General features: G+C 46.2%; 2 protein-coding genes across 3 annotated transcripts; both read right to left on the bottom strand.

The window, feature by feature from the left end:
• Window positions 1–37: 37 nt before the first annotated feature.
• LOC142884924 (nucleotide sugar transporter SLC35D2-like) lies at window positions 38–3,096 on the bottom strand. Its single transcript, XM_076020918.1, has 13 exons — window positions 2,872–3,096; window positions 2,391–2,424; window positions 2,223–2,309; window positions 2,061–2,128; window positions 1,883–1,954; window positions 1,724–1,792; window positions 1,466–1,568; window positions 1,288–1,380; window positions 1,133–1,200; window positions 970–1,048; window positions 802–884; window positions 663–715; window positions 38–579 (listed from the first exon to the last, which is right to left on the bottom strand). The coding sequence occupies exons 1-13, from the start codon at window positions 3,057–3,059 to the stop codon at window positions 569–571; spliced, it is 1,008 nt and encodes a 335-aa protein (XP_075877033.1). The 5' UTR covers window positions 3,060–3,096; the 3' UTR covers window positions 38–568.
• A 1,693-nt stretch (window positions 3,097–4,789) lies between these two features.
• serbp1b (SERPINE1 mRNA binding protein 1b) lies at window positions 4,790–11,651 on the bottom strand. Of its 2 annotated transcripts, none has more exons than XM_076020898.1 (9): window positions 11,243–11,651; window positions 10,228–10,420; window positions 9,880–10,020; window positions 9,374–9,445; window positions 9,125–9,199; window positions 8,714–8,891; window positions 7,794–7,856; window positions 7,496–7,684; window positions 4,790–6,731 (listed from the first exon to the last, which is right to left on the bottom strand). In XM_076020898.1, the coding sequence occupies exons 1-9, from the start codon at window positions 11,496–11,498 to the stop codon at window positions 6,672–6,674; spliced, it is 1,227 nt and encodes a 408-aa protein (XP_075877013.1). In that variant the 5' UTR covers window positions 11,499–11,651; the 3' UTR covers window positions 4,790–6,671. The 2 variants fall into 2 exon arrangements, with proteins under 2 accessions (XP_075877013.1, XP_075877014.1); XM_076020899.1 differs by having other exon boundaries at window positions 7,496–7,681; window positions 11,243–11,650.
• Window positions 11,652–13,236: the final 1,585 nt, after the last annotated feature.

Raw genomic sequence — 13,236 nt, 5'->3', positions numbered from 1 at the left:
ACTGTGCAAACAGAAAAATGACAACACGAGGTTTGAATCATGTGTTGTTGTTTTTTTAATTGTTTTATTAAATCTTAATCACATCTTGAGTTATTCTAGTGTTCAAGTTTGTTCAGGTCCCTTTGATTGATTCCATTCTAAACCTCCTCAAGAAGTTTAATTAGATGGTCAATTTGAGGAAGTAGGATGGAGGTAATCTGAAATACTGTTATTATAGTTGGAAAGTAATTCTATAAAAAAAAAGATGGAGAAAATAGAGCGATCATTGTGACCTGATGAGATTCAAGTAAAACAAATTATATATATTTCATTATAAAAGGTAAAAAATTTCTTCTCTACCCGATTGATTGCCATATAAAAATGCAGGTGATTCTGCATCCAATCAGTACAATATGATTATAAAAATAAAGGCACTTTGATTTTAACAGCGTCCCAGAATGGCAGGGGCCCGCTTTAAACTATATATATGTAAAGATATGCATTGCCATGAATATTAGAATGAGCATTATGGCTGTTTCCGTCACCACAGTGTCTGGTCCCTCAGTAGTGGCTGGTCATCATTCCAGCTTCAAGCCTTTTCTGTTAAATCAAATGAAAATTATTGATAATCTGATGCGTGAAGCAAATGGAATTTCAAAGGAGGTGAGCTGAGCGGCTCCTACTGGTTTGCTCCTGTGTGAAGGCGATGTAGGAGTACACCAGGCTCCCAACGATGCTGCAGGAAAACCAGTGATGCCATAATGTGTTAAGATCAGCGTTTGATCATTTTGTCTTTTGTCACTTTTATTATGTAGCTCTGACCTGATATTCAGTCCCAGGAAGTTAGTCCAGGTGAATATGTAGTCCCCACCAAACACCATTCCGATATACGTGACTAGGATGTTCTGCAGGGAAAGAGGTTCACACTTGCCACATCAGAGGCTGTTTTTGTTTTGCTTTGTTGCTTTTTCAGCCTGTGAGCCGACCGACCTTAATGCAGCCGATGATGGAGGTGGTGAGGGCAGAGTTGTACTGCGTGCTCAGCAGGATGGAGTACATCAAAACAAAGCTGCAGAACAGAGAGAGCGAGGTGGGACGTTGTTTCCCTTGCTGGTACAAGGAAGCTCTAAATTCTCGAGCCAGGCTGTTTTACCCCATGACACAGGAGAGCACAAACTGCACCAGGAACATCAGATCGGACCAGCCCTTAAACGCTGACGCCTGCAAACCAACAACGCACAGGGGAGAGGCTGTGAGCACGCAGCTCTTTAAAAGACCGACGTGTGGACGCGTGTTAAAACTGCTCACCGTTTGCAGATCTCCGGAATAGTAGGCGTACGCCGTGGTGGGCAGGATCATGATCAGAGCGTTGTAGTAGAGCAGCCCGTACTTGCCCAGCTCCTGCACGAGCAGCACCGTCAAGTTTAGGGTTTTGTTTTTGTTGTTGTCACACAGCTCAGGTGACACAACGAGCTGCGCTTCTCACCTTGGAATCCAGCTTCTGCTTCATGTACGCACCGCCGGCCGCCGTCAGGACGTTGTTCAGCATTATGAAGACGTATCCCTCCAAGTCGAACGCCAAGTCATCACTGCAGGACGTAAGAAGGAGTACAATAACAAAATAAAACAACGACAGAGTGAGACGCACGACAGCTGGATGAAAGAGTTCCACTCTGAATCCAAGCTGTTCCAAGGTGCCCGCGAGCACGACAGCATCTGCTCACAAGCGTGCGGCTGGTGTTACCTGGCAGCGATAAATGCACCGACGATCATGGTGAAGACAGTCAGCTTGATGGACGTGGAGAAGGTCTTCCTGTGAGCAACAGATGGGAATATATATCTGTAATCTGGGGCAACGACGACGAAGCTCCACGGCGCTTAAGAAACGACAGGTTTCACCCACTTCAGCAGCACTCCTTCGAACACCATGGTGAGGAAAATGCTGAATCTCCGCAGCACAGTAAACATGGGCAAGCTGGGAGACAAGAGTTTGAGCTTGTCATTTCATATTTGGAGAAAAAAAAAGTTCAAACGCATTATAAAAATAATTTTATAAATAAAATAAAACATTGAGCGCTTACTTGAGTCGCTGGGTCCCAAAAAGCCCTGACACTTGATTCCCAACATAGAGGAGAGGCAGCGGAAACATCTGGAAAGACACAAGGGTATGTGTTCACATACCGTGAAGGAAGAAAAATGCGGCATTTCTTGTCATGAAGCACTTTTTACATGAGTGAACTCACCTTGCGTGGAATACTCAAATCCAGATCTGGAAAGGAGATCACGCCCGTCATCTTCCCCACCCGCAGAACTACAACCGTAGCCAGCATCTGCACACAGCAGGAGGAGCTTTGAGTGTGCAGGCTGGTGATAAAGATGCAAACACCTGCAACTCACGGAAACAAACCTACCTGGCCAATTCCAACACATGTTGAAGATGGAAAGCTTAAAAACACAGATGGGAAAAAAATTAGACAAACTCAGCAATGTCACTTGAGTTACGTCTCTTTACCAGGGGATTAGGAACACATTTTCAATGTTGGTGTTGCAGTGAGAAATGTGTAATACATGTGTAACATACGGCACTGGATGCATAAAACAGACCGGTTCTGATGGGATTGAGCGATAATTATATTAAATAGAAAAATAACCAGCAATTTTTTTAAATTTAATTTGTTTAAGTTTTGTTTAATTGTAAGAAAACAGAATGTTTCTTTTCAAATAAACCTTTTAGTTTATTTATTTTTAGTTAAGCCACTAAAACGATGATGGCTGTGTGACATATTTACTGTACTCTTTACACACACACACACACACACACACACACACACACACACACACACACACACACTGCCAAAAAATGACAGATTATCCCGAACTTTGAACCTTTACCTGTAGCTGGTTAGAACGCTTTTGTTGACGACCACGATGAGAAAGGAGCTGACTCCGTAGAAGGCCGCGGCCAGTAGCTTTAGCACCACTGTGGGACTCTCGCTGGACGCGGGTTGGGACGCGGTCGCGCCAGGCGACGACTTTGTGCCGCCGCGCCGATCGAGTCGCCGTTTATGGAGCTCTGCCATCCTTGACGACGATGCGGAAACGGAAGCCCACGGGTACTGCGCATGCGCACTGCCGATTTGTTAGCCAACGCTGAAAATGGGAGAAAGGTGATGGTTTATCTTTCCGTAGGTCCCGTAGGTGTGTAGAAGTCAGAACTCAAACACATTGACAAAAAGAGAGGTGGAAGAGCCGAGAACAAGGGACTAATGAGAGATTAGTTCTACTCAAAAGTCATTCAGTCTTTTTTTTTTTTCTCTCTCTCATCAGAAAATAAAAGGTTAAGATCGATGCTCCAGGAGAGGTGATTCAGCTGGAATCGTGAGAGCTGAATTATTGAATCAAAAATCAATTCCCCGCAACCATGAGTACAGGTCCTGCATGGGCAACGCTGGCCCTATTTTGGCACCCCCAAAAATTAAACTCAGCACACCCAAAAGTAATGTTAAATGTAAACATTTTTGATTCAACAAGCTCAAATAATGTCCAAGAAATTTGCAGTTTAAACATAATCAACATCATTCAATTAACAACAACAACAACAACAGCACTAATAATAATAATAATAATAATAATAATAATAATAATAATAATAAACTACTGCAGGAGGAAGAGCAAATGGATGGATGGATGGATGGATGGATGGATGAATTAACGATTAAAAGCTTAATTATGCATCTTCATACTTTAAAGCAGTTTAATAATTCCAACCGTCCGTCACGAGCAGGCCGACGATGCAGGATTCTTTTTGGCATTTTAAAAGAAAGAATATAAATGCGTATGTATATACAGTATTTCTTGTTAATACAGGCCTGAGCTCAGATGTTTTTCCTGACAATCACACAAACGCATATATGACACAGGCCTGTCAAGTGGGAACGTCATCTGTGCCTCTCACTGACAACCACAGTGATTGACAACAATTAAGAAAGATCGACCGGATAAATCACGGCAAAGACACCGCGACAAATGTTTGCACTGCAGTTCCACTGTTCCGCCGCTAGAGGGAAGTGATGGACAAAAATGGAAAGCAGGGGGAGGGGGCGTCAACAACAAAACACAAACAATGGACCACGTGTGGACGATATCACTGTTTCAAAAGCATTAAAATCACAATTTGGGGGGAAAATAAACTCATAATGCTTGATGACAACGTAGATTTTTTTTTTTTTTTTTTTTAAATGTTTTTAAAGGTATTTGTGTGTTGTTTTTTTTTTTTTTAAAGGAAATCTAGTTAACTGCAGTGTGAAAAATAGGTTAGGCGCATAAAGTGGTTGCTTCATACGAGGTTGACAGACAGGCGTCTCGGCCAATCACGATGATGACTAGTCAGGTTGGGACACTGAGCTGTCACAAAAGAATATTCTCCATTTCTACCTCAAGGTTTTTACAGGTTCGCCTGTCCAAGTGTTTGCTCCACTCTCCAAACTGCATGTTCAAAGTGTCTAATAGGAAAAATAATTTTACTACACACAATTTGGTTATATGGCAGTGAATTGTTTCTTCAGCTGTAAACCGGTCTTTAACGTGACCATGAGCAAAAGACACCGAGTTGGCTAGTTCTATTCTCTATTTCCATGTGTGGGTCACAACATGTCCACGAGAGTTCTTTGGAGTTGAAGGACCGTTCAGTTCACCTTCTTTCTGTTCACTGGGCAGCTGGTGTTTCTTATTGACTAATTTCAAAATCAAGATCATAGCAATAGGTCAATTTACATAAACAAAAAGTGAAATGAGTGCAACAGCCAGTGGGTACATGTAACACCTCTAAAGCAATTTATTAGAACAGGGATGTTTGCAGAGAAAAACTTCACTGTCATGTGGCTCAAACAGTCCTACGAGGAAACTGCCTGAGCCGTCTGTATCAGCGCATCACCGGTGAGTCTTTGCAGAGCACGTGTAAAGCTTTAAATTAACCCCACTGTCTTCAAACCCCTCCCCCACCCATTGTACCCTACCCACATAGTAAATTGGCTCAAAAGAAAACTGCTCACTTGCAATGCTGATACAGGTGGCTCGAAGCATCGTCAGCTTACATTACATTCTGTAGCTTATGATTGCTCCACAATGACTGCAGGTATTTATTTCAGACAAAGTATGCATTGGTGCTGCTGCACTGGTGAAATAGAAAAAAAAAACAAAAACAAAACAATAACAAAAAAATAAAACATAAGAACACAGTAATGGTTTACAGGAAGGAAGGGGCACAATCTTCAGAGGACTAGTGCTGACAGAACCAAGTGCTTTGAGATCGGAGAGACTTTACAGATACTGTAAAAGCAAGATATGTCCACGGTCTAGCTATCGTCCTCGCCTAGATTTCGACAATCACTTCTCAGAAGACGGGAACTTGCGGCGTGTCTTGAGGACGGCAAGTTCACAGTAGAGGAAAATACTTAAACTCTAAGTAACTAGCTGCGAAATTCACTCGCTCCTCATTCAACCAAACACACACACACACACACACGCACGCACGCACGCACGCACGCAAAACTCAACAAAACAAAAATAATAATACAATATTTGCTTAGTGGTCCTGAAATGACATGTAGTACAGTCTGTATGACCTACGAGGACCAGCCTACAGATACACACTGGGCCCTGGGACACCCTGAAAGAAAAACAAAAACAAACAGGTAGCACGACTGGATCAGGGGGCACAAAGCATTACTAACCACTGGTCCAAAAATAAAGGCAAACTATCAAATAAAGGATGAGGCGTTCACTTTCACTGCACGACAAGCAGAAAAATACCAAGCTGTAGGTCACTTGCCTGCGTACCCATCCTGAAACTGTGAAACTGTGCCTCGTCAGCCAGGGGTGCGGGGGAGGGAATCAGAGCAATTACACTTTAAATGCATGGTCGGATACCTAGCACAAGTGTCCTATGTAGTGTAGTGCTACCACATCAGTATGCACAGTATGTGTGTGTGTGTGTAGCCCTTCTCACACAGCAAGCTGCCTCAGAAGCTATCAGAGATGTTGCCTCTGATGCTACCTCTGTAGCTGGCTAGTTGGTTTCCCAACTCCAAGCCCTGAACCCACATCAGCCGCACTCAGACACAACAGTGAGGCGGCTGAGAGGGCTATGAAAGCTGCCTAGGGCCGTCTGTGTGGAAAGGGCGAGTGTGTGTGTGTGTGTGTGTGTGTTACTGGGATGGGGAGGGACTCCAGTACACAGACTTGTCTAAAATGACCCCCATAAACACTGAGCTCACGTCATGAGGGCAGAAAAAGCACAGAAGCTTTGTGGGGGCAGGAGATCTCACCCTTCAACCTAATCGCAGAAATGCATAAATTCAAGCAGCACAAAAAATATATATATATATCAATGAAGTATGCATAATCTCTGAAAAAAAAGTATGAAAACATCCCTGCTTTCATGTTCCCAAATACAAAACTTCAGTGTAACAAGAGGTCCTTTTTTTTCACCTTTTTTGTCATTTGTTCTCCTTTAAAACAGGTAAAATCAGGTAAAACGTTTTAGTCCTCTGGTGGTGTGAGTGGTATGGGATGACAGTCTTTTTTCCCCTCTGTTTTCTTATATACTTGAAGATGTGGTAAGCATGCAAGCCTCGTAGAGGAGGGGGGCCCCGGAAGGGCTGGAAGGTGGACTGTTGGTGGAAAAGGAACCTTCAGGCCAGCGCGGGGAAGGCCTCCGGATCATCCACGTTGGGCACCGACACTCCGCTGGCCTGGACACACAATAACAAGGACCGGAAGAATTAGTCTCCGATTTTACAGGGTGCAACTTCAGCAGTTCATCTCGTATTGAGCCAGTGACCTTCTAGTTCTGATATGGTTTTTAAGTATTAAAAATCTGTACTAAAAAGAGAATTTAATACAAAAAATGAAATACTGGAATAATTTTGACTGTGGCATCAAACACTTGTTTTGGCTGCCTCCTGTAAAAACCCTCAGTTCTAGCTTGTGGACTGAGGTGGTTTTGGTGTTGCACCTTCAGCATGATTGGGACAAAGACGGGAGGCCACAGTGAGTCTCGGAGGGTGGAGCCAAAGCCTGGCTGGAGGTGTTGTGACTAACCCGGCAGAGGTCACAGTGCCCTTTGTGACATAACAAAGGGGCTGATTTTCAGAATTGAGCGGCAACAGTCAGTATAATTCATTTTACATAATAAGATTCACTGATGGCAGGTATTGCCTGTTTTTTCAACGTCACGTCTGAATTTCTAGAATTGAGAATGAGTTTGCTTCCCGCATTCAAATCTCTATCCTCTATTCTATTGTTGCCCTCTGCCCTGGGTGCTGCCTGACTCCCTCCACCACAGCTCTGAGGTCAGTCTTGTTGCTTTTACACTCTTCTGTTATTTCAGAGTTTCCGTGTTTTCGGAGTCGGTGCTTTCACAGCCCATTCAGGTTGGATGAGTAAAAAAAAAAGATCCCCCAGTGTGCGACACTAAACCTTTGCTGTCAGCAGCAGTGGCTCTTATCATTGTTACCTTGTCGGGGCGTCCGCCACCACGTGCCGGCCTGCTGCCTCCCCCGCCGCGGCCTCCCCTTCCGCCGCGAGCTCCCCCGCGCCCGCGGCCGGGGCGGCCCAGGTCTCCGAAGTTGATTTCCAGCTGGGAAGTGATGTCATTGGCTGGTTTGCGGAAGTGGTGGTCGCTGGATTCATCGGGGTTGGCCTGCTGGGACAGAGGAAGGTATGTTAGTCAGGTAAGGTCTGAAAATGACAAACGCTGAACGTCCTCATTGACAATTTGGGAGACGAAAGAGTGAGTTGAGAGCTGCGGGCACCTTGAACAGAGAGGGTGCCTCTGCCTCCGTGTCTGCAGTTTCAATCAGTGCACCAACAGGCCTCTGAAAAGAAAAGATGTTAAATCATCATCATCATCATCTTTTGCCATAAAAATTGTACCTGCTTATTCCGTGCTGGGATTATTTCTCTCTGCTATGGCCGGGGTGCGGCTGGTCCACCTGAAATCGCACCTACAACAGCCTGCAGACTGTAAACATGGCTTTGTGTGTCCATACATTTTCTTTATGTGGCATCTATTCAGACAAGCCATCACCACCCCAAAAAAAAAAAATCCAAGTCAAATACTCAGTCAACGTCTGAATCAGAACCAACCTTGCTGATCAGAACGTGATAAGGGAAGAAGAGGAGGAGCCTGAGCAGTCGACACAGGCAGCATGAGCCTGTTGTCTAAGTCAGGGGTGGGCAAACTATTTGATAGGTGGGCCGCAATGAGTTGTATAATGTGACAGGGGGGGCCAGAGCAGCAGCAGATGGATGCAGTGTTTGGTGACCGACCTCATAGGAGGACAAATATATCATGGCATGAGGAGAAAACCTTTTGCTTTAATGTCAACTGAAAAGGAACAAGAGCGTTTTAACAAAATATCTGCCAGTGAAGCCCCCTGGTATTCAGCTCTTTATCGAAATGACTCTTGAAACAGTAAAAAAAAAATGGACGAACGGCTTCGGTGGGCCGGATTAAAAAGCTTAACAGGCTGCATATGGTCCCCGGGCCGTAGTTCTCCCATGCCTGGTCTCAGTGGTGTTACAGGATGGGATGAGCCAGAGCTCATGTGCAAACTTTAGATAATTTACATCCTAGTCAGACTTTGAATCATTTCCCCCCCCCTTCTTATTACTGTAAAAAAGGGGCAGTGCCTCAAGACACGTCCGTGCTACGCCGACACGACAGACTCACATCTTCACTCTTGGACTTGTGCAGCACGTAGCCCTTCTTCCACTGGCTGTCAGTTCCTTCGTTGGGCTTGCGGATGTTGAACTCCACCTTGGTGCGCTCCTTGTCCTGCATGGCCTTCCACTCGTCCAGGGTCATCTCTTTGGGGCCTTCATTTTTCACCTCTTCCACCTCGTTCTCCCTGCAGAGCCGACACACAACAATGCTGGGCCACAAACCTCAAAATGGCCAATCCTCTTAGCGCCCTATCAGAACGCACTCTCTAATCTTGGTGGCCAAGAGGTCAGAGACAATGTTTATCCAATTTGCACCGCAGCTTTGCAAGGAATATGCACAGAGAGATGCTATTTGGACCACTTGTCTTTGTGCTGTTGGACACTGGTTTCCTCACTGACCCTCTGAATGGACACTCACTTGTTCTCAGAGCCAGCAGGTGCATTTTCCTCGCCCTCTGGAGTCGTCTCGGGGGCTGCGGTCTGTTCAGCTTCACTGGACACAGAAACACAGGGTCACCTTGTCATATACGTGCAGCACCTCCCATTGTGTGAAGTACATTTCCCCCCCAACATCCCCTTGAGATTAAAAACAGGCAGAACTTGTCTGAAAACATTTTAAAACTTACAACTACGCAGACGAGCTGTGTGTCATTTCTCAAGAACTCACTTCGCTTCATCCTTCACGTTGCCCCAGTTGTTTGAGCCGCTGCCACCGCGCTTCTCCTCGGTCTTCTGGTTGCTGCAGTGAAGGGAGAGGAAGCGGCACATCTGTATTGAGTTAAAGCTATTATCATAAAATGTGCTTTCAGTCCTCAAATATGATGAATGTCCTTCCACACTCAAAAAGTGTGGAGTAAAACTGAAGGTTCCGACTGACACCACTTTGTCACCTCATCCTGGTTAATGACGACAGGCCCAGGCATATGTTGACTCTACTGGTGACACTGCTTTGTTTTTGTCTCTGTCCAAACGCGTCGAAGAACCAGCAAAGAAAAACGTTTAGCATGAATCTGAACCTACGTTTCTGTTGGAGGCTGTCAACACAGGGCTAAATACGCTGCTTGTTTCTAACGCAGCTGACAACAACCCACAGTAAGTGTTGGGGGAACCCACGGCCGTCGAGGACGGTCCCTCTCAACGACAGTGAGGAGCTCAGATCAGACTCAAACTCACGATTTGTCGCTGCCGCTGTGTCTGTCGAAGTCGCGCTTTCCGCGGGAGTCAAAGCCGTCTCCTCGGCCCATGCCCCGTCCTCTTCCACCACGCCCACCTCGGCCGCCACCACGCCCTCTCGGGGGCCGGTCTCCAAAAGGCCTGGCGGGGAACAAACACAGAGTGAATTATTGCTACGCGCCCTTAAGAACACTTGCTGACAAACATCGATACTCACATTTAGCCCAGCACCGAAACACATGACTAAACATCTGATTCAAGCATATTCCTATGGATGTATGTATATTATGTAAGTACACAACTGTACACTGGAGCAGGCAGCCTGCCTGTGAAGTCAAGTGCACTCACTTGTCTGCAGGGAGCTCTCCGCCTCCTTCAGGCTTGTCCTCGGCAGGCTTCTCGAAGCGGCGCTCACGCGGGGGTCTCCGGTCCGGCCTCTTGTCTCCTGAGCGCCCCCCTTCGCCCTGGCCGCCCTGGCCGCCCTGGTGCTGGAAGCCGGGCTGGCCCTGCTGGTCCGGTCTCCGGCCCACTCGCCTGATGCCTAGCCATCACAGGGGGAGGGGAGGGTAAACAAAGACTATCAACAGGAGCACAAGACGGATTGTGCTCTCAGGATCGCTGCTTCCCCAGTGTTCCAGCTCTGGTCTCTTGTTTGACACTCAAAAACACAAGAAGCAAAACAGCTGAATCTGCACATGCGTGAGCAAGAAACAAGAGGCTAAATGCCATGCGAACCATCAGACTCCTCAGAGTGCAGACCACCTACCCACCCCCCACACAGCCATCTTAATAATTAACTGAATATTTACACTCGCTACTCTTATTTGTGAGCGCCACGGTTTAAGAATGGACCGAGCCGGCGGCGAGGCGACAGAGCCAAACAAAGAGCCGTCTGCCCCTGGCTGCCATCCTGCGCAGTCGATTCGCGGAGCCCGCAGCCGCTCACGGAGCTGCGCAACAGCCGCTGCGCGAAGCCTCCAGCCAGCGGGCACGACGCATCCATCAGGCAGGCAGGCGAGCGAAGCGACACCAGCCGCCCTCCAACCTTCCACCTGCTCGGATGCTGCTGGTGTTAAAAACATCCCTGTCCAGCCCCGGCAGGTGGATACGATGCGCCACCGACCAAAGACGACCCCCCCACCCCCCCTGTGGTCTGGCTAGTCAGTCCCGCAGCCGGAGCCCTTGACCTCATCATGATTCGCAGTGACAGGCAGCGGCGGCGGCGGCAGCAGCTAACGGCGCTCAGCTAACGGATGCTGCACGAGCGATTAAAATAAATAAATAAATAATAGACCGAATTAAAAAAAAACAACAAAAAAACCCGCACGGCAAAGAAACAGAAGGAGGCAGCGGACGTGCTTACCCTCTTTCTTAAGCGGCACCGGGGGCTGGGAGTCCTCCTTCTTGTCCAGCAGCGGGTTCTTCCTGTCCTTCTGCGACTCCTTCTTCGGCTGCTTGGCGGCTTGAGCCGCGGTTTTGGTGGAGCCAGCAGCGGCCCCCTCCTTCTTCTTGGCCTCGGCGGCCTTGAGGACCTCGAACGGGTCCGACTCGTCGTCCAATAACTGGTCGAACCGGTTGGTCACGACGCAGCCGAAGCCTTCTTGCAGGTGTCCGGGCATGATGGCGCCCCTTCAGCGGGATTCACCTCCGATTCTACGAGGCTTGATGCGAACAATTCGCTGGATGCTGCCACAAGATGGCTGGGAGAGCTACCCCTTCTCTTCCGGTGCGAGCACCATCCGGGACATTGTGCGGCGCGCACCAATGTGAACGCACGGCAGCTTTAATGTTTTTATTTACATTATGTAACGACGTGGCTTTCATGTCGCCCGAGAATAATCCGCGTGCTTCAGAATTAACATGGAAACTGCTCTTTGAAGTCTTAATAAAAACAACAACAAACAACCACACTGTTTTAATATTGCATCAATCAACAATCTTATAACACTCTTAAAAATACAGCATTTCATTGCTAAATAACGTTTTATATACATTTTGGTGTGTTTTGTATCACACAACTAATAAATGTCTCTTTGTGACACTGTGCTCACTGTTACAGCCTAATTAGGCCTCCTGTCAAAAAACTCCACAAATGACATGGTCAGTATTTGATGCGCAGCTGTGACTGCTGATACTACAGACACTGGTATCATAAGATTAAGTGGGATTTGTGAGTTTAAAAAAGCAGCAACAGTGCGTTTGTGGCCAAAAGAGGCGTGCTGCTACTGCAGCTGCTGGCAACTTCGTCCAGCGCACATTGACAAAATCTCCCCCATGTGGTCTTTCTTGAAAAGCCTTATCATGCTCTAGTAACAGAATAAAGAATCTGTTCGAGAATTCACTAACGTCACCATGTATAAACTATTTTTTAAAAAAAAACATTTTCTTTTCTGAAAAGTGTTTATATTCTCATCTAAATTTTTTTTTTTTTTTTCCTAGCTTTTGCCAGTTTCTATATTGAAAATAAAACCAACTCTGGAGTGTATGTCAAACAAAATAGGCAAAAAGGTAAACCTCCAAGTTATGAAGGCTGACATTTCCTGGAGGAGGCGATGAATAATGAGTGAGTTTTGTAATATCTGGATGTTTTAAACATCTCACAGGTTCAGTATTTGAACTGGTTTTGTTTTCTCCCCCTCAGTTGGCTCACATCAGTTTACTTTATGAGCTGTCAGCAGTCCACCCTGATGACTGGGACGATGAGCTATGGATGACAGCTGCTGCTGGTCTTAATGGCTACTTGACAGCTTTGGGTTGTAAAGGAGGCCTGGTGATGAAGTAACACGATCCTGCCTGCAGTCAAGTACACGGTGGTTCCTCCATGACAACCGGACGTCAGCAACTCGAGACCTCTGCTGGTCATTGATCTCTCACATGACTCAGAGGCGCTTTATTCAATTAAGACAATTTACAGCCTCATGATTTTATATAGAACCCATGCACCATTCAACACTGTCTTCTCAGATTCTCGTGGGAAAGAATTCTCATCTTTAAAACGCTTCTTAGGATTCCTGCTAAACACTGTCATCAACCAGAGTGTAGTTACCACCTGAGGTTTAACTATTCACTGAGATGTGAAACAGAGAACATGCTCTCTCTTGCAAGACAAGATCTTATGATATCATGGTGCTGCTGTCAGCTGATTAGTTGAAAGTACACCTTTCTGACGATCAACCATATTTAGCCTTGGGCCCCAGTGGGCACAGTTTAAAGAAACATCCCTGGAAAACTCAGCTGAAAAGTTATTCAAAGGGGTTGCGCAGACACATGAAAAGGTTTTCACTGAAATGCTAATGCCTCTTAGCTTAGTTGTCACTGGCACAATTATTCAATTTAAAGTGTTGTGTTTTTCAGAAG

Source organism: Nelusetta ayraudi, unplaced genomic scaffold (assembly GCF_046127955.1).
Source record: "Nelusetta ayraudi isolate G7.1 ecotype Tasmania unplaced genomic scaffold, CSIRO-AGI_Nayr_v1 ptg000011l, whole genome shotgun sequence".
NCBI lineage: Eukaryota > Metazoa > Chordata > Actinopteri > Tetraodontiformes > Monacanthidae > Nelusetta > Nelusetta ayraudi.
The sequence above is the reverse complement of the archived record's forward strand: the minus strand, read 5'-3'. Positions and strand labels throughout refer to the sequence as shown.